The 18,775-nt window shown below is 37.3% G+C and overlaps 1 protein-coding gene across 1 annotated transcript; it reads left to right on the forward strand.

Annotated features, from left to right (window-relative positions):
• The first annotated feature begins 1,865 nt into the window (after window positions 1-1,865).
• Window positions 1,866-11,835, forward strand: LOC105395159. Its single transcript, XM_048626363.1, has 11 exons — window positions 1,866-2,193; window positions 4,431-4,493; window positions 4,992-5,158; window positions 5,507-5,624; window positions 6,368-6,489; window positions 6,991-7,202; window positions 7,992-8,124; window positions 8,882-9,007; window positions 10,130-10,301; window positions 10,725-10,811; window positions 11,097-11,835. The coding sequence occupies exons 1-11, from the start codon at window positions 2,029-2,031 to the stop codon at window positions 11,187-11,189; spliced, it is 1,458 nt and encodes a 485-aa protein (XP_048482320.1). The 5' UTR covers window positions 1,866-2,028; the 3' UTR covers window positions 11,190-11,835.
• The last annotated feature ends 6,940 nt before the right edge of the window (window positions 11,836-18,775 follow it).

Here is an 18,775-nt window from a genome sequence, read left to right on the forward strand (position 1 = left end):
AAAAAGAATTTTTAAAATCGGTCCATAAATGGCGGAGTAATCGGTGAACATACATAAAAAAAACATACATACAGACGCATTGAGAACCTCCTCCTTTTTTCGAAGTCGGTTAAAAAAGACATATTCCAATCTAAAATCGATTTAGGCGTGGCCAAAACTAGGGAATGCAATCTCGATCTCGCGAGATCTCGGCCTTTCTGAGTGAGATTAATCTCGGGGTGAAAAAAGGCGAGATCTCGCGAGATTGACGATATTGAAATCGAGCATAAAAACGTCCTCTTCGAAGCGATTAGTTTTAATTGAATACTAAAATATTTTTTATTGTTTTTAGAAGAGATTAAAGAAGACTGTTTCATTTTGTATATTTATTATTTGATAGATTTTTTTGTTTACTTATTGAATTATAAGTAATAATTTACACATAAAAAACAAGCTTAAAGATATTACATAATGCTCGCAGTTGCGATGGCGGCCGAATAGTTCATTCTGCGTTATAATACATTATATGTGTATGTATATTGGCAACTCATGTAGGTATCTATTTGAAAGTGAGTTTTACATATTATGATTTAATTACTTAATATTCATAGCAAGCAACAACGATATTAGAGCAAATACGTACTTCAAAGTTTATTAAAAAAATAAAATTTCAGACGAAGTTTATTCGTCAAACAATGTTCGATGAAAAAATTAAAATAAATGTTTCTCTTACAATGCCTTTTTATTTTTCTAATTGCTATAATATAGTCATTATTTGAAAAAAACACACAAAACTACCAATTTCGTCAATTTTGAAATCTCGCGAGATTGTATTCATGATCTCGCGAGATCTCGCTTGAGCCCCAATCTCGCGAGATTTGCATTCCCTAGCCAAAACTACTGCATAGGCGGCCAAATCTCAGTAGGGAAACGAACAAGCATTGTTCCAATTTTAATGTAAAAAGTCTTATAACTGGACTTTGTAGAGCTCGATAGCTTCGTAGAGTTGAATATTGCGCATTTAATGATTATTAATTGCTTGGCTAAGGTGTCACTAATGCAAAACAATAAAATAGTACTAAAAAATTGTTAGTTTTTTTAATTAAATATTAACTATGCTATTTTATACATAAATTTTGTCAAAAACCTAAAAAAACTTTTAAAATTAAATAACTCAGAAATGGTTGACTTTCGGATAATGCATTATGGACTTCAATAAACTGGAAATGCCTTCGTCTATAATATAACCCATTTGAAGGAATACATCGACTTACCAATCACCCTGTATAATATAAATATTACTGTGGCTTGAACACTCGAGTAGGTATGTACGCGCAGGCCGGGCCGGGCCTGCGTAGGCAAAATTTCAAATAAGTCGAAAAATGCGCGAGCCACGCTGAGGTTGGAGTGTGATACAGTTTTACCAGCCACACGCACGGTGTTCCGTGTACAAGCCGGCCTGCGCAGGCAAAACTAAGGTGATACCTGTGCGTGAGGTAGGCCCTTTAATGAGCAAACTTCGTGATTAGGCACATCGGACATATTGTGGATAAATAAAATGTAGGTATAAAATGTATCGGCCGCAGGTATGGGGGCCCCTGGAGGCCCGGGGCCCCAAGCACGTGCTTGTTGTGCTTATACGTTAATCCGCCACTGCATATCATAGGACTGGATTCCATCGAACCCCAAGAGCACCATCGTATTTTCATTATAACATTTTCATTATGTTTTCATTGTGTTAAGTAAATAAATAACTTATCTATCTATCTAATAACTTGATGAGGGCGAGTACGTTAATATTCTGAGATGCTAACTAACTTTCGCGTTCAGAAACCAATTTGTCAACCTTTTGGTCAGCTGCCTTCTGTCATTTTTCTGTCAGCACAGCGTCAATGTCAACCACCTGTCAATCTAACAAGTCATTGTATTTTTTTCCAAAAAAAAGGAAGGACATCATGAGTGCTGGAGTTTTCCATATGCTGTGACGAGCGTGCGCGTGTGTGCTAAGGTCCCAAGGTTCCAAGTGGTTGTTGGTTTTAAGTGCTTGCGATGGGGAGCCACAACAGTCATGAGAAGGCGGCCAGCGAGCCAGCTGGGCCGGGCAGCGGGACCAGCACTCCCAGGCGAGGGTCAGCCAGGAGTGGGTCAGTAGCTGGCGTCACGGCGGCGGAGCCTCAGCAGACCTCGCTCGTACCCATAGAAAAACTCGGCAAGGTATGACAAGTCCCAGTTTTTTTAAAGGTGCTAGCATGCAATACAACAGATGTTAAACTAGGTGCAAAATAACGAACCACTCTTTACTAGAACTTGTTTGAATAAATGTAAGGTTATTAAGTCATCTTGGGAAAAGCTAATTATAGGTTTTCAGGTGGGAAAATATAATAGTTATCATTTCTGATCTGAGCATTGTTTGTTTTGGAACTCTTGCCGTCTCCGAGTGCCAAGCTATAAGTACTATTCAATCAATTATAATCTATGTTATAAAAAAATATATGTATCTCATACAGCCTGGATATAAAAGTGTTTAACTCCATGGCTAGGTTTAGATAATGTACTTAACCTTAAATTTAATCATAAAGATATAAGTAAATTAAACTAAAATTTATGATGATCTTTGCCTACATGATAATCAGTTAGTATTTAATAAAAGTATATTTAAATTTTTGCAAGAGACATAGTTGTAAAGGCTAAATTGAGCGGATTAACAAAATACAAACAAACTAATTAAGAAGATTGCACTACAATAATGAGTGGATCTGCAAGTTGTATGTTTGTTTGTAAACAATGACATAACACTTTAATTACTTATTATATTTTAGAGTTTCAGTAAGTATAAAAAGTAATTTGGTAAGTATTACATATTATCTTTTCACTAAAATCCTTTAAGTAAGATTAGATTTTACTTTTACAATTTATATGAAAAATATCAACAAAATGTACCCTGTAATCAGTGCTAGGCTATCAAAGCAAAGGCACTTTTTGCTCATTATTTTATTAGTAAATATTTCAGTGAACCAAAAGAAAGTTCTTAATTATATTTTTTTATCTAATCTTCACATAATACACCTTATTTCATACAAAAAAACTGAAGTATGTTTAAACAAGTCACTAATTGCATGAGTCACTGTTTGATCAATGTGTGACCTTATCTATGAGATAGCGTCAGCCATCACACATCCAGTAATAGTCATGTGATGGCCTCCACAAGGCAATGTATGGACACTCATACACTGAGCATACAAATGATTGGTTCTGTACAAGGAACCTATTGTTATTGAGGCACTAGCGTTGGGTATGGTCAAGAAATTGTTTGTTTGTTTATGTAGACATTAAGAGGTAGCATGGCAGTAATAAAGTATAAGAACAGCAAACTTACTACTTCATTTTATAATTCAGACTTTAATTCTAGGTAGCTTAGAAGGTACCTACTTAACTTGTAGTTTAGGACTAAACCTGGGAAATACATGATATACCTACCTCGCTAACAAAGCTGTGTACTTTTCCTATTGTGATCATAGTGTGAATTGAGAAGAAGTAAAGTGAACAGTGATTGCAATATTTGGATTCGTAAGCTGTTACTTTAAAAACTGAATTAACTCAGATAGTTAGTCCATATTATGTATGTAAATAGGTATGTAGTTAAATAAATGCTAATGGAACAATCATGCACTTATCTAACTCTATGCAAATTGCAATTATCTGTCTGGTATTCCATTTTTATGGAAAGATTTCACAGAACTCAAAATAAAAACAGAATTTTCAGTTTATCTGCAAAATCTTATCCCTTATCTTATGATAAAATGAACCTAAAGTCTTTTCCACAAAGAAAGAGATTGATCCAATCCATTATGTATTATATTATCAATCACTTAAAATATAATGCCTTATCAATTTACGACTTATCTAAAGGAAATTCATTCAATAAAAGTACACAGTGTGTTGTTGTTTTTCTAAAACTCAGTGTTAAAAAATAAGCATTTTAAACAAAGTTATTTAGTTACATATTAGTTTTAAAAAATATGGTCATAGTAATACTTATAAATAATGGATCTGTGGTTAAAAAAAATAGAGCATTATCACTTAATAGTTCCATGTATTGGCAATAAGAATATCAAGATTGGACCAAGTACTACTAAACTTACTTGCAAGGTCTTGTTATTTATCAAAATTTAAAATATTCTACTTGATTAAATATCCTGCCACCAAAAGGTTGTCTGAAAAAAATAACACTTTTAATGCATACCTAATAATAAGACCACCTATTAAACCTATATGGTTCATTAAATTATATTATTGTGTTCTATTTTTGTCTACAAATAAAGAATACGTATCTTCCTACATTCCTGAGATAGACTACCTCTTACATCCAAAAGTTGTAATAAATATAGTACCTATAATGAAACTATAAATGTATATGATATATTTAAAACAATCCAATGATATATTTTCAGTTGCTGGCGCAAAGATCACAAAAGGAAGATGGCGTCAATGGAGTCACAGAGAATTCGTTCACAGTAAGTTGCTATTGTTATTTAAATACCTAGTTACCTACACAGTGTAGAAAACGAAACTTTGCATAATTTTTAAAGCAGATGGTTTAAGTAAGTACCCACTTAAAAACTAAAGAAAGAGTTTTAGAAAGTTTTAAAATGTTTTAGATTTAGCTTGTGCTAGAATCTATTCTCGACAACATTGATTCTACTACTTACAGAATAGAATAGAATATCTTAGTTTGTAATGTATCTAATATCTTATAAGTTTCCTAGATTTCTGAAAACTATTAAACCTGTACTATAGTTTGTATATAAATTATAGTATGAGCCCACATACGTCTATTATACCTACTAGATTCCCCAAGAAAATGATAAATTTTTGGTTTCAAGTTAAATCCAACTTTATTTAATAGGGCTCACGCTTTATTTTAGAAAGTATAAGCATGCGGTAGGTACTTTCATGACAACTCTATGAATGTTTTCTCAATTAACCTCCCCACGCCTTGCCTACCCACCCAGAAGTACGTGTTCCCCGCGTACCCGGAGCTGGCGCGGCACTTCTTCAGCCACATCCACCAGGGAGGCAAGTGCAAGAACAAGCACATGTCTGTCAGCGCGTTCAGACAGCAGTGCGAGAAGGTGCTAGCACTGTTGGACGATGCGGCCATCATTGAGACTTACGTCAGGTTGGTACTGCCGTTTTTGCTTCCAGTGCTGCCAATTAGTGGTTTTAGCGCTGTGTGTAGCGAATTTAGAGCGTTTAATATCGATGAATGCACGATTTAGGTTACACTAGTGGATTGCGCTCCGCAACAGGCTGATGCCTGCAAAGGAAAATTATCCTTAGGGTGGTTCCGACTGTTTTTTGCCATAGTATATGCTTTCTATAGACTGTAAAACTAGGTAAACTTTATCTTCATCTTCTTCATCAGCTTATACCAGTCCATTACCAGACGTAGGCCTCGTCCAAACCTCCCCATCAGAAATATAAAACCCCACAAACACATAATTAACTTCCTATTCCCCGTCTCCAGAATGTTCAGCGGCGGCTCAGAAGAGGGCGTCTCTAGGGAACAACTGCGGGGCCTCCTGCACGCCAGCTACCAGCTCAGCATGGACCACTCGCCGGACGGGCCGCAGACCTGCCTTATGGTACAGTACTCACCTGTTAGCAGCTGTTTGCAATACAATAACAAACCGGCGAGATTGCCACTAAAATAGCGTCGCTTTTGAAAATGTACTTGACTACTTCCCATAGGGGCCGTTAGATTTTATTTCAGGTTACCTTCATTGTTTAAACAATTCACAGTTTTTTATTGTTAAGCATCAAAGGATAAAAGGGCTTTGATTTCTGACTTCACACCAAATTCAAATTCAAATGGTTTCAAATTCAAATTCAAATGGTTTAATCGACGTAAAATTTTACAATTATTTGTCGATAGTCATCTACCACCATTTCACAAAGGCCCCGTCATTGAGAAGGAAAGAAATGGCGAAAGAAACTCCTCGAGCATCTTTTCAACTTTTTCCTTATATATCTATTACAATTTTTACTTATATCTAGTACCTACAATTTTACTTAAGTACATATATCCATTTCATTTTTTTTTCAATAGCCTTAGCTGAGGTGGACAAGACCACGCGTTTTTGTCGTTTAAATAATCATTTATACTATAGTAAGCTTTACTACATAATGTAGCTTTAACATAATTCTTAAATTTTTGCTCAGTAAGGTTTATTGCTTCATTTGATAATTTATTATAACACCCTCACAGATGTAGAAGTATCGCACTAATAGACTTGGACCCTGACTGAAACTCGGTATATCAATGCACCTTTACCAACCTCTAAAGGAAATAACAAACATACTAAGCTCTTCCCAAATCCCCTAACAGATCAACAAGACGCTCTCAGCCGTAGTGGACGCGTGCTTCAACAAGAAGGACTCTCATAGTGTCAACTTCGTGGTCCGCTGGTTGGATGAGCATACGCATCGCATTATCTTTCCTTTACATAGGTGAGGTTTTATAGTAATTCAACTTGAACAATATTGTAATGTGCTTCTGACAAGATACTCTCCGGATTTTAGAAAATACTGCAATACAATGCGCGATGTAGAAAGTTAGTCTGAAACGGTTCATTCACGGTCGATTCACCCAAATACTGTTAGCTCCAGAATGTTTCACCCAACGAACGTTGCGTCTACGTATTCTACGTACAAATTTATGGACAAAACGTTCGTTGGGCGAAATATTCTGTAGGTTAACAGTTCATAGAATGTAGATGGATATCCCCGTAGAAAGCTGGCTACTGGTTGCCATCAGTGCTATACTGCGTGCAACCTATCCTACTTGGATAAGCCGCTGACTAAATCGGTGCTGTTATCCAGTTTATTTGTGCATTATTCTGGGGCGAATAGCCCTTGGATTAGGATACATGCTTGCCAGAAACGGCTTAACAATAGTCTTTTACAGATACCTAATAATTTCTGCCACTTACCATCACTTTAACCTTCCAGATACTGCGTCCACATGCTATCCACCCGCCACCGCGATATCTCCACTCACCTAGAGTCGTCCAGCTCGGGGGTCGAACTGGCGACCCCAGTCCTCGAGCGAGGGGCGTGGGGCGCGGGGGCGGGGGGCGCACTCTGCCCGTCAGCCAGTTGGCTGCTGGCCGCCGCGTTGCCGCCCCTATATAGCCGCCCCCATAAGGCGCCTGATCCACAAGGTGAGTGTTTTATGTTTGGTTCATTCGTTCGTTTGTGTTGCTAGTCCAAAACTTTATCGGAATGTAGAAGAGTTAAATTTACATCGTAGGTATTATTATATGGACAAAATGATGAAATGTACGTCGTTATATTTGTCTAGAAACGTCTAGCCTCAGAGCCAATGGATGTACATAATTATAATAGGGCCAAAATGGCGGACGCTTAGATCCAACATTCAAAATGGTAAACACTTATGGCAGTTTCAAAATGGCGCCCGCTAGATACAGGTTAATTAATCCTCACAGACGACAGATACCGTTGTCTGCATTAACCTGGACCCCAAACCGCCCAACAGTCGTCCTTCATCTTTCTACTTTGACTTTAACTTTAACTTTGACTTCAGCGGCTGGCAGCTTCTCGACGGCGTGGCTGGCGCGCCTCGTCTGTGCAGTTCCCTCGCACTGGGTGCCGCTCTACTCCTCGCATCAACATGACTCTAGATTACATTTTATATTATGTTGATTGTTGTTGCGAGATTTAGTAACTTTCTAGCCTCGCAGAGCCATGATAACTCTCGCAAACCAAAATGGCAGACGCTCATATCCAAAATGGCGGAAGCGTACGACGACAGTTCAAATAGTACAAACAAAATGGCGGACGTTAGATTACATACACACAGAAAACAGCTACTACGGCTGTCTGCATTATATTACAGGAAGACCTGGACCCCTAATCTCTGAACAAGAGTTTCCGAATTTATACTAAGCAGCACCCAAAAATGGTCCTTCATTTTTAAATTTTCTCTCCAGCGGCGGGCAGCTTCTCGACGGCGTGGCTGGCGCGGCTCGTCTGCGCGGTGCCCTCGCACTGGGTGCCGCTCTACTCCTCGCATGAACACGGACTAGGAGCTAATAGGTTCCTGCATCATACTACTGGATATAGGTATATTTTTATTTAATTATTTACTTTTGTATACAAAAGGTGGACTTAATGCTAAAAGCATTTTCTACCAACCAACCTACAGTTTTTATTGTGGATGTAATGCTATCCGACCGACATAGCCGCTAAATAAATCTGGAACTCTAGAAGGTGATCATATCTGCCGAAAGAATCTTGTCATTAAGGGTGGACTGGAGTTTTCGAGTAGATACCCCATACTGCAAGAGCATCTGGTCAGCTGGACCGATGACCTTAGAAAGCTAGTAGCTAGCAAGATATATAAGCTGTCGAGATTGCTGTATTCATCATTTTTAGCTTAGGGTCCTAGCTATGGGATCCTACGATAACTCTAATACTGTACGTCTAGTACAGGTTTGATAGTTTTTCGAAAACTATAAAAGTTTCAGTTTTCCCGCATATAAAGTGGCGCATCTGGCGGAAACTATGATGCAAATTTTGACAGAATAATGTATGCAGGTGATAGTAGAAAACCAAAACTTTTTTCGTAAACGTAAATTGCAAAACCCGTACTAGAGGCCCAGTGTTCATATTATACATACTCATTCCCCCTTATTCATAGAAAAGTTACAGAACGTTTTAGCTATAACACTGTTTGAGGGACACCTATCTGTCAAAGAACAATTTGGTTTTAACAATTCAATAGCTAAAATGTCCTATAATTTCTATGAATAAGGGGGATTACTTCTACACCATCAAAAAGGACACAAAAAACTAAATTAAACTCGTGTATCTATCACAGAGGAGCAACAGTGGTGCTGCTGCAAGCGGGCCCGCTGGTGGCGGTGCTGGCGGCGCCCAGCGAGTGGCGCGAGACGCACCAGTACTGGGGCAGCCCCGACTGTGTCCTGCTGCAGCTGTACCCCACGTGAGTAGTGTGTCCAGTGTTGTCCAGTGTTGGCCAGTGTTGGCGAGTGGCGCGAGACGCACCAGTACTGGGGCAGCCCCGACTGTGTGTTGTTGCAGCTGTACCCCACGTGAGTAGTGTGTCCAGTGTTGTCCAGTGTTGGCGAGTGGCGCGAGACGCACCAGTACTGGGGCAGCCCCGACTGTGTCCGGCTGCAGCTGTACCCCACGTGAGTAGTGTCTATCAGTGCGTCCCTCGTGAATACACCAATGTACCTTAAGTCGCGTACACACCGGGCCAACGAACGCCAACGAATGTTTTTCGTTGGCCTTCGTTTCTGCAATCTGCCCTGTGTTGTGTATGTTAATATCAATCGTTGGGATAACCGTTGGCGTTCGTTGGGCGTTCGTTGGCCCGGTGTGTACGCAGCTTTATAAGGAGCTCAGTGTTCCCAAGTATACACCATTGTGCCCCAGTGCGCCTCATTGTGCCCCAGTGTCTACGCTAGTCTAGCTAGCGGCCCCATATGAGCACTGAGTGTGCCCCAGTGTGATACAATGTGTTCCGGTTTACCCCAGTGTATACCTACCAATGTGCGCCAGCGTTCATCAGTCTAAGCCACTAATACTACGATTGACTGTGCTCACATAGCCTTGATTGGTGTGCATGTTTATTACACTGCCGGGCAATGAAAAAGTTCCACTCACAAAATTCCGACAGCAAACGACCCCAATTTTTTCAAAGATTCAATTTTAAATTGGAACAAAATATTACCGATTTTAGTTGATAATATCCTAATGCTCTGATAAATGTATTTAGCTAGCCTTTTCCGTTTAGAAGTAATTTAGTGCTTTTCTGAGTGGAACCTTTTCATTGCCCGGCAGTGTAGTTTATGGTAAGAACTTACCCTAATTAAAATCGACTCTAAAGTTACATCTGTATAACATTGATTTACACAATACCATTTTTGTTGAAAAGACCAATGTATTTTCGTTTATCTTATTACTTATATTACACTCACGAGCAATAATAACACGCATGATTTAGTGCCGAAATTTTGTATGTACGATTTCCCCAATTTTTTAAAACAATTTATGTCGAATAGCTTATTATAAGTAAATATATCCTTCCCTCCCCCCACAGATTCTCCATAATAGAGCGTGGCGGCAAGATGCTGTACCTGAACACGTCTATCCGCGGGTACCCGAAGGGGCTGCGCGCCGGCAGCGACCCGCGGGCCCCCAAACTGTGTGTGAATGAGGACTTCGATCAGCTGACGTATCTGAATACGCCGTATCCGCTTGATGCTATTGAGGTGAGGGTGGTGTTAGTTTTTTTTGATAACATCCATAGGCATGGCCTATAACATAGGATATCAACGACAACATACATATAGTAAGTAGTATAAAAATGTGTAGCTGGATTCCTAGTTGTATCATTATCATCGGCCAATAAACGTCCACTGCAGGATATAGGTCTATTTCAAGGAGCGCTAAAGACTCTGTCCTCGGATATCCTTGTCCAACCAATTAACTCTTAGCTTTCAACTTTGTATCCCTATAATTTGAGCAAAATGAAGACTTTTTGCGTAATAAGTTTACGCAAACGTTTACGTAACGAATAATAGGAGTAAAAATGGGACCACCGTCTTGACGCATTCCGCCTCACACCCCACGCTCAAGGGGTCTTTAAAAGTCATCTTAAGTGAATTGAACTGTATTGGATATTATATTCACAGGTGTGGGGTTGTGGCGACCATTCCTCCCGGGAAACGCAGTTGGAGATAAAGAAATGGCAGGTCAAGGAGGCAGAGCGACAACGACACGTTAGTATTCATTATTATTATTGCTTTATCAGATTAGATTAGATTAGATTAGATCGCAAGGAGCGCCACAACGCTCGGTCATTTTCTTCCTCATCCATCCACTGCTGGCTACCTGTCTAAGGTCATTCGGCGGACTAGAGGCCGTCCCACGTTACGTTTTCCTGGTCTCCTGCCTAGAACTTAGCGGGAGTAATGGGTTTTTCCGTAGATATAATCAGTCCACTTCTACTTCAGCTTGCAAATATTATTGTTAATTAATTAATATTATCTCTTCCTTATTTCCAGATAAAAATATCTGCAGCTGATTGGATAGAACACCCTGACAGATACCTATTAGAGATGGCGGGCCGGCCTCAGTACAATAACTCGGCGAAGTAATACATTGCCGCACCACTACGAACGCGCTCTGGGAACCCTACGCCAAAACCCGCAATGGTTAGACTACATGGCTATATTAGGTGCACAAAAGCAGCCTCTTAGAGTGACGTATCACGCACGATGCTAATCTGACTGGCCAATCCTTTCACATCGGTGGCCCTATTGTATGTAGCTCCGACACGATAAGAGAATAATGGCTTTACTATAATATATAGTCCTTAAAACATAGGATGAGTTATCTGACACCCGTCATTGCGAAGATCCATGAAGGTTCATAATTATCTGTATTCGTTCTAGAAGTTTTATACTAATTTGCGTTTATTTGCGCGTAAAAAGTAAATGCATTTTGTCTTAAGTAGAGCTCATTTCACTTTGGACTACAACCTTGTGATGCATCAGAAAGTAATTTGCTAGCATTTAAAATTGAAAGCTACGGTGCTGCCACCTATAATTAGCATTCTATGGTTAAATTGGCACAAAGTTTTTGTAAGTAAATAAAGTATTTGGCTGTCAGATTTTCATTGGATAGATTGTAATAACAGTTTTATGTATTATTTTTACTGGATTGTCAACTGTTTCACATGACAAATGAGCTTTGTATGGCTTTTTTTAATAAATGTCCTGAGTGCGAGGTTTTGTCTCCCGACCGAAGCCGATTATTTAAATCCCAATCAATGACTATATAATAACTATTATTTTGCTGACATATTTTGATTTAATTTTATGTAAATAATTAAACTAAATTTTGAAATATTTGCGCTAAACGGCTTACAATTTTAATATCATAATTTTTATAGTTGTAAATATAATTGATTTATTTTCATCTGTTAATTTTCTTGTATTCTTGTATGTTTTTTTTACGTTTTGTGGCGTGTTGTATCGGTTGTTCAACAAAATGATGTAATATTTATGGAACCTTTTCTGATGTCATGTTTTATTTATGAAGTGATTGAACTGCCTCTGTGGTCTAGTGGTAGAAGCTTCGCTTCATGACCCAGAGGTCCCGGGTTCGATTCCCGGGTGGGACCATCAATTTGTGTTTCTAAATTGTGGTTCTAAGTTTGGTTAGGACATAGAAGGCTGATCACCTGATGTCCGAAACAGTGAAACGATCCATGCTGTCGGATGGGCATGTAAAGCAGTCGGTCCTGCGCCTAGCTCTCTCCAGTCGTGTCGGTCAATCCGTCCCATTGGGCTATGAGAGTGATGGAACAGAGAGTGCTCCTGTGTACTGCGCACACACTTGGGCACTATAATCCACTCCTGCGTAGATGGCTGATCTCAATTGAGATTGGCCGCCGTGGTCGAAATTCGGCTAGGAGGACATTATTATGAAGTGATTGGAATAGAATTGAACTAAAAGTAACTTACAAAAAACTGTATTGTACTTAAAATCTTTTGTTTTTTATATTTTGAATCGAATCTTGAGATCATAAACAACCAGTTTTTTTTTTTTTTTAAATTTCGTATTTAAATTGTATGAGCTGCGACAAATCGGTGGTTTATTTCTTCTAAAATTGGACCTGAATATAAAAAAGGATTAATTAGATAGTGTTAAGTAGCTAATAAGCTTTTAAGTTAAAGTCCGCTTGGTTTTTATAGACTTGTCACGGTCTCATATATGCCAAATTATGTATATTTTATGAAGGAACTTATGCAAAAGACGTTTAGACTTGTACTTAGAAAAAAATGCTTTGTAGTAAAAATATTATATTTATACAAGTTTTAGCTTTAGTACTATGTATTTAGGTAACTAAATAAACTTTAACTGTTGCTCAAAGTGTAATTCCATGAGCCTTATTGATATTGTATATAATTATTCATTACTGTATTGTATTTTAGATCGCTTTGTTCCTAATAAGGCCATAGTGTGTGAGTCAATATATTGTAAAGTATTATTGCTATTGAGGAAAGAAAACCAGTAAATATTTAAAATGGCGCTATCATAATAAATATTAGTACCCATTACGATGCAATATCTGTTGAAATGAAACTGCCAGAAATCGGCGAGCACAATGATTTTCTTAGTAAATAAGTTCAACACATAATATTTGTAATATAGTCCACTACACATTGCTATGCACATAATAGTATTATAAGCATAAATGTTAAGAAGGCAGTGTACGAAACTGTACTGAAATGTAAGGAAGTTATCAGACAAAATACAAAAATATTTAATTCAGTAACATATTCATAGTACACATTTCACATCTGTGTTGGTTAGCGTAAATTGTGAAGTCCATCTAAACAGTCATTAAAACAAAAAGCCGAAGGGCAAGCAAGGCAATCGAATTATTGTAATTTCTCTTGACCAATGTTAAACACATTCATAGCTGCACATTTCACATCGATGATGTTGGTAATTGCTTATGTACGAAAGAACCTACTGATGCGATCTTCGTTGCTTTTTAATATTGTGATGATTGTGTAGGTACTAAATTACTAAATACAGTAATTTATTAAATGATTTTGTCCAATATCGTCAGAATGATGATGATTATACACTATATTTTTGACCGTCACCGGGTGCTAAGACGATGCCTTTTATTATTGTTGTTAGAATGTTGTGTTGAATTGGAAATAAACTATTTTGGGTAGCAAACGATTCGATATTTCATTTTCAGATCTATCCCCCAGTTGAGTAAGATGAGAAAGAAGACTCTGTTTAGCGTGTCTTGCACCACCCCTTAAACTGAGACTTAGGGTGACTTGCTCCAGACATTTAAACAAAATTAAATCTATTGCTCTCTTGCTTTGACAGTGTACTGCCTGAGCAGGACAGCAATAGATTTACCCCCTTATTCATAGAAAAGTTACAAGACGTTTTAACTAATAAACTGTTTTGTCCCTCTCTGTCAAAGAACAAATTGTTCTTTGTCGGAGAGGGACAAAACAGCTTATTAGTTAAAACGTTCTGTAAATTCTCTATGAATAAGGGGGTTTGTTTCGTTTAACTGTTTAGTACAAGTCAACTCATTTTTACACCTTTATTTCAGCACCCAAATTAATATCATCGCTACGCTAAGGCTCAATCATCAATAAAGGTCTAAGAAACTCCACAACACTCTCGGCTTTTCTTAGAACCACAAAATGCGTATGTTTGCAAAAAAACCTCAATACCACACAATGTGCGTCACCCCACTGTCAGAATCGACGCAAGGTGAAGGATTTACCGCGGGTCAAATCCATTGTGAATGGATTCTCCAAATTATTGAGTAGAAATATTATAACTAGTTAGTATCTGTTAGGTCACTTTTGAGATCATAATATTTGAAAAAAAGAAACATCGTGTTTACATGGGATAGCTATATTAAGTACTTACTTATAATAATAATTAGGCCGTGCGACTGTAGTTTCGATACCTAAAACGCCTTAAAGTTGATAATTTTATTTATAAATAATAAGTAGGGAACTGAACTTCAAAAAATGCATGCAGCGAGCGTCAAGCCTGCTTGATCCTAACAACAATGTGCCCTCAAGTGTCCATGATCAGTTTTCAGGCAGACTTGATTGTGGGTAAAGGTCCTCAAGTAAACTATAGGCACTCATAAACCTACTTTGATAAATAGTTATTGTATCTAGAAGATTCGTTTATTATGTAATAGGTAGTTGTAGCGTTAAATTTAAAGTGCAAGTTTTGCTTCGGCAATACAATAGAACACGACAAACAATGTTGTGTAGAGTGTATGGATTTTCCTCAGTTTGGCGGAACAAATAAATCACGGGTTTAGCCGTGAACCTTCGGCTCTTGTCAGACCCACGGACAAACATCATCATTAGTGCCTGTCTGAGTTTACTCAGTTACAAACACCGGAAGGTTCAGATATTATACCTACCTACCTAGTTATACCCATCCTATATCTTTAAGAAAGAAAACAATGGTTACTTACTTGGGACCAAGGAACATAGTACTTCCCTAAGGACAAACTTGGGACCGACGACCTTAGACAGGTATCCAGTAGGTAACTAGGATTGTCTGGATGAGGAAGGCCGAGGACAGAGTGTTGTGTCTCTCCTTGGCATAGTTATATCAGCCGTGGACCAATACGCACTGATGTTGATGAATCATTAGCTCTTAAAGATCAATATAAATGTATGTTGCATCTTGATCACGTGGCCAATAAGAAGCCCTTGAACTTCAAGGCAGGCTATCCCCGTTTTTTTGTGTCTGTACTTTTCCAATGACGTCTTTCGTCTCGTGTGTGCAGGTCTTACTCCCAGCGAGGTACCTATAGTGGATGAGCTAAGTTTAATCATGCAGTTCAAATATACCTCTTACGATGTACGAATTAAGTACAGTAGAGTCCGAAGATCCGATTGCATTATAGGTACTGACTGTACCTGCATCTCTTTAGTCATTAATGGATCTGTGCTTTGTGTACTATTTATACATTTATACGGCATTATTTGCACCATCGCATCTTGTTTGCTGTGAGTCAGGATGGTGGCTCCGGAAGTAGAGTTAGCAGAACAGAGGTTTGTCAGAAGCGTCGTAACTGGCGTCTTTTTTTGCTGACTCTACATTTTCAAAGTTATGTGTCATGCTTTTATTCAATCTCTTTGATATAATGATATCAGGTCCAGTGCGGTGTGAGAGTTATTTACTATCCATTCACACGTATCTCACACCTTAAGTTTATTTTGGTAACGAAACAATTACTTACCTACCTATGTAGTCATCTCTATTCTGGGCTTTCCCCATTCAGCTTTATAGCTTCCTTCCTAAGGTCACCAGACTCATCGGTCCTCTGGTCGTAGAGGATTTTAAAAGCTACTGGATGAAGAAGTCCTAGTTAATCTAGCCTTTTTGTTGACTGACACTTTCACTGTTCAGTTCAGTTTCAATAAGTATTAAACATAAAACACACAGTTATTACTCCGCCTAGTTGAAGATACTACCTAAGTTAAGTAAGTTTGCACTATATTATTATCAGGATATTTGGTCCCATCCCAGCCCGGTTGTATGGCAAAATATACTACACAGATTGGAATTCGAGATAGCATGTGTAGGTACATTATCTATAAGGGCTGATTACAAAGGTAATTTAACACCATAAGGTCCTGTACCTAGCACTTCATTATAGTCGCATCTACAGCAATGTTTTTACCAAAAACTAATCTTAAAAAAATAAAAATTTTCGCCAACCACCCGTAAGGTAACGGGTCCATATTCCGAGGTAAATAACAACATTTGAAAGTAAGTAAGAAAAATAAGCATTTGTAACCATCAATATTGATGTGAAATATTGTCTTCTGTAAGAATATACGTTAAATTTTATATTTCTTAACACAGATTCATTGATAACACATTAATTATACTTAAAAAAATATAATTTATTACACATGTCGATTTGCCCTTATACCGAGGTAGGATTATGGTTTCTTCCATATACCGAGGTAGCCTGTTCCATATTCCGAGTTAGTCCTGTCAGTGGCTCCATGAGTGTGGCCATGAACATAAGGAAATTACAATCTAAAATATCGATGTACATTTTTAACCCTAAAGTACTCCAAATAAATTTAATTATTCTAAATAGTAGTTGAAAATAATGAAAAGAATTAAATACTCTCCATTTATATTGGTTTTCGTGATAATTTCTATTATTTATGTAACATTTTCATAATTCATTATTGCAACTGGTAACATTGGCTAGAAAAAATATTCATAATGCTTCTATGATGTTCTATGGACTTTTCCAAGCGATTAAAAAAAAATAGAGTAGAGATGGGGTAAATTGATGAAATAGTGACAGTAATCGAATATAATCGATTATTGAACTCGAATGATTTAAACATTTTTTACTATAGTTTTTATCTAAGTAAGGTCTAAAATTTTTCCACGATATTTTATGTTCTTACTTAAATGTTTAAAAGTTGATGATACGTAATAAAAGTAGATGTGTAAGGGATGAGGAAAAGTATCGAATACTTACAAAAGCCAAATACCTTATCAGTACTAATTTCCGATGAGTACCTAATGTATTTACCATAAACGAATATGATTATAATAAAAGTATCTACCCAGGAATCGATCCAGCATCGATTATTTTTTCATTCAAGCATAGGTCGGAAGCAAGGAACATTGCACTAGGTACATCTCTATGGCGCATGCGCGCTGGACTGGAGGCGCGCCGGCGCCATGTTCAATTTTCCGCCGAAAAGTTTGCCGCTATTCTTTGAAAGTATTTTTGTTAAGTCTTTACATTAGAAAACAAACATCTTTTATTAAATTATTATGTTTGTATTTGCAATATGCAATTGGAAAATCGATAAGGTAAGCTTGTGTGCGAATTATTTTAGGAAATTACGTAAAATGGAAATATTTTTATATTTTTATCAGTAATTTGGCATCAGTTTAGTTACTAACCTAGGTTTTTGTTCTAGCGTTTTCGTTTCTAAACTCACTAAGTTTTGTGAAAATGGGTACCAACTTATAAGGATAAGCTTAATTCTGTCAACTATCCATACAATTTACCTACTTACTTTATTTTTCAGTGACAACAACAAGAAAATGAAAAAATCAACCAGACCCCTAAACCAAACATGAAATGCAGTATACAGGACATTCATTTATCTGGGAATTCTGGGATAACAATATTACAACGGCCATCAGACCTCGAAGTAGAAGGATAATGGAAATAAAATACAGAAATGAAATTAGGCAATTGTGTATATAAGTGTTATAAAAACTCCACGGTCGTGTGTGTTATTTTATTCACCCAAATAAAGTTTTACGTCTACAAATTTCTTTCTTTCTTCTTTTATAAAGAGTAATAAGTAGGTAATATCTAGTAGTAGTTTCGTAAAGTCAGGCATATCTATCCACACCCCTTTTATATTTAGGAAGAAAGTCGCTAATTCATCTTGATTTTATGGTTTGATGACGGCATCGGATGACACTGCGAAGGTGTGATGTAGTCATATTCCGATTTCCGAGGTACCTACCTATGTAAAATGTCATACTCCATGTTAGGGGTTCAGCAAGTATTTTAATAATCCATATTCCGAGTTATCAAATTATCGATTTAGAAACAACATAGATTTGTTACTCAAATCATACATAAAATATTGGTAAAATTATGTATCACTTACGTTAATAGCGATGAAATAACACTGTTTTTTATCATTTCAAATATACATACTAAGTTAAGGTTTTCTATGTAACCATGATTTTTGGGTCAACAATTATCGTGTCATATTAAGATTCCTAGAGGATATTTTGTACCGCCGAATTAGGTTATAAGCTTGTCACGTTCATCATTATTATTATGTAATCAAGCATATACTTCAAATGTTATTATTTGTAAAGTTATAAGCTAAAAATCATGACATAGTATTTTTCCTTATACCGAGGGTAACTCGGAGTTAGGAACAACGTATAAAAATCAGGCCCTTATACCGAGGTATTTTGTTTTTGAGTTTAAAGGGGTTAAATTAGTTTAAAAAGAGTTAAAATTTAAATTTAATGTAAGTATAAGAATATAATAAACTAAATATAAACTATTTACAAAGTTGAACGTCGTATAAATATTAAAAAACACAATTATTAAATATGGATGCCCTTACGTAAGCCGGGTCGCGTTTGT

This window comes from Plutella xylostella, chromosome 16 (genome assembly GCF_932276165.1).
Source record: "Plutella xylostella chromosome 16, ilPluXylo3.1, whole genome shotgun sequence".
In the NCBI taxonomy this organism is placed as follows: Eukaryota; Metazoa; Arthropoda; class Insecta; order Lepidoptera; family Plutellidae; genus Plutella; species Plutella xylostella.

Bases quoted from the DNA above. Each gene is read 5' to 3' on its own strand.
- LOC105395159 (XM_048626363.1), top strand. From the start codon at position 2,029: ATGGGGAGCCACAACAGTCATGAGAAGGCGGCCAGCGAGCCAGCTGGG. The intron at 4,494-4,991 runs GTAAGTTGCTAT...CTACCCACCCAG, and splicing joins TCACAGAGAATTCGTTCACA to AAGTACGTGTTCCCCGCGTA. The intron at 5,625-6,367 runs GTACAGTACTCA...ATCCCCTAACAG, and splicing joins GGCCGCAGACCTGCCTTATG to ATCAACAAGACGCTCTCAGC.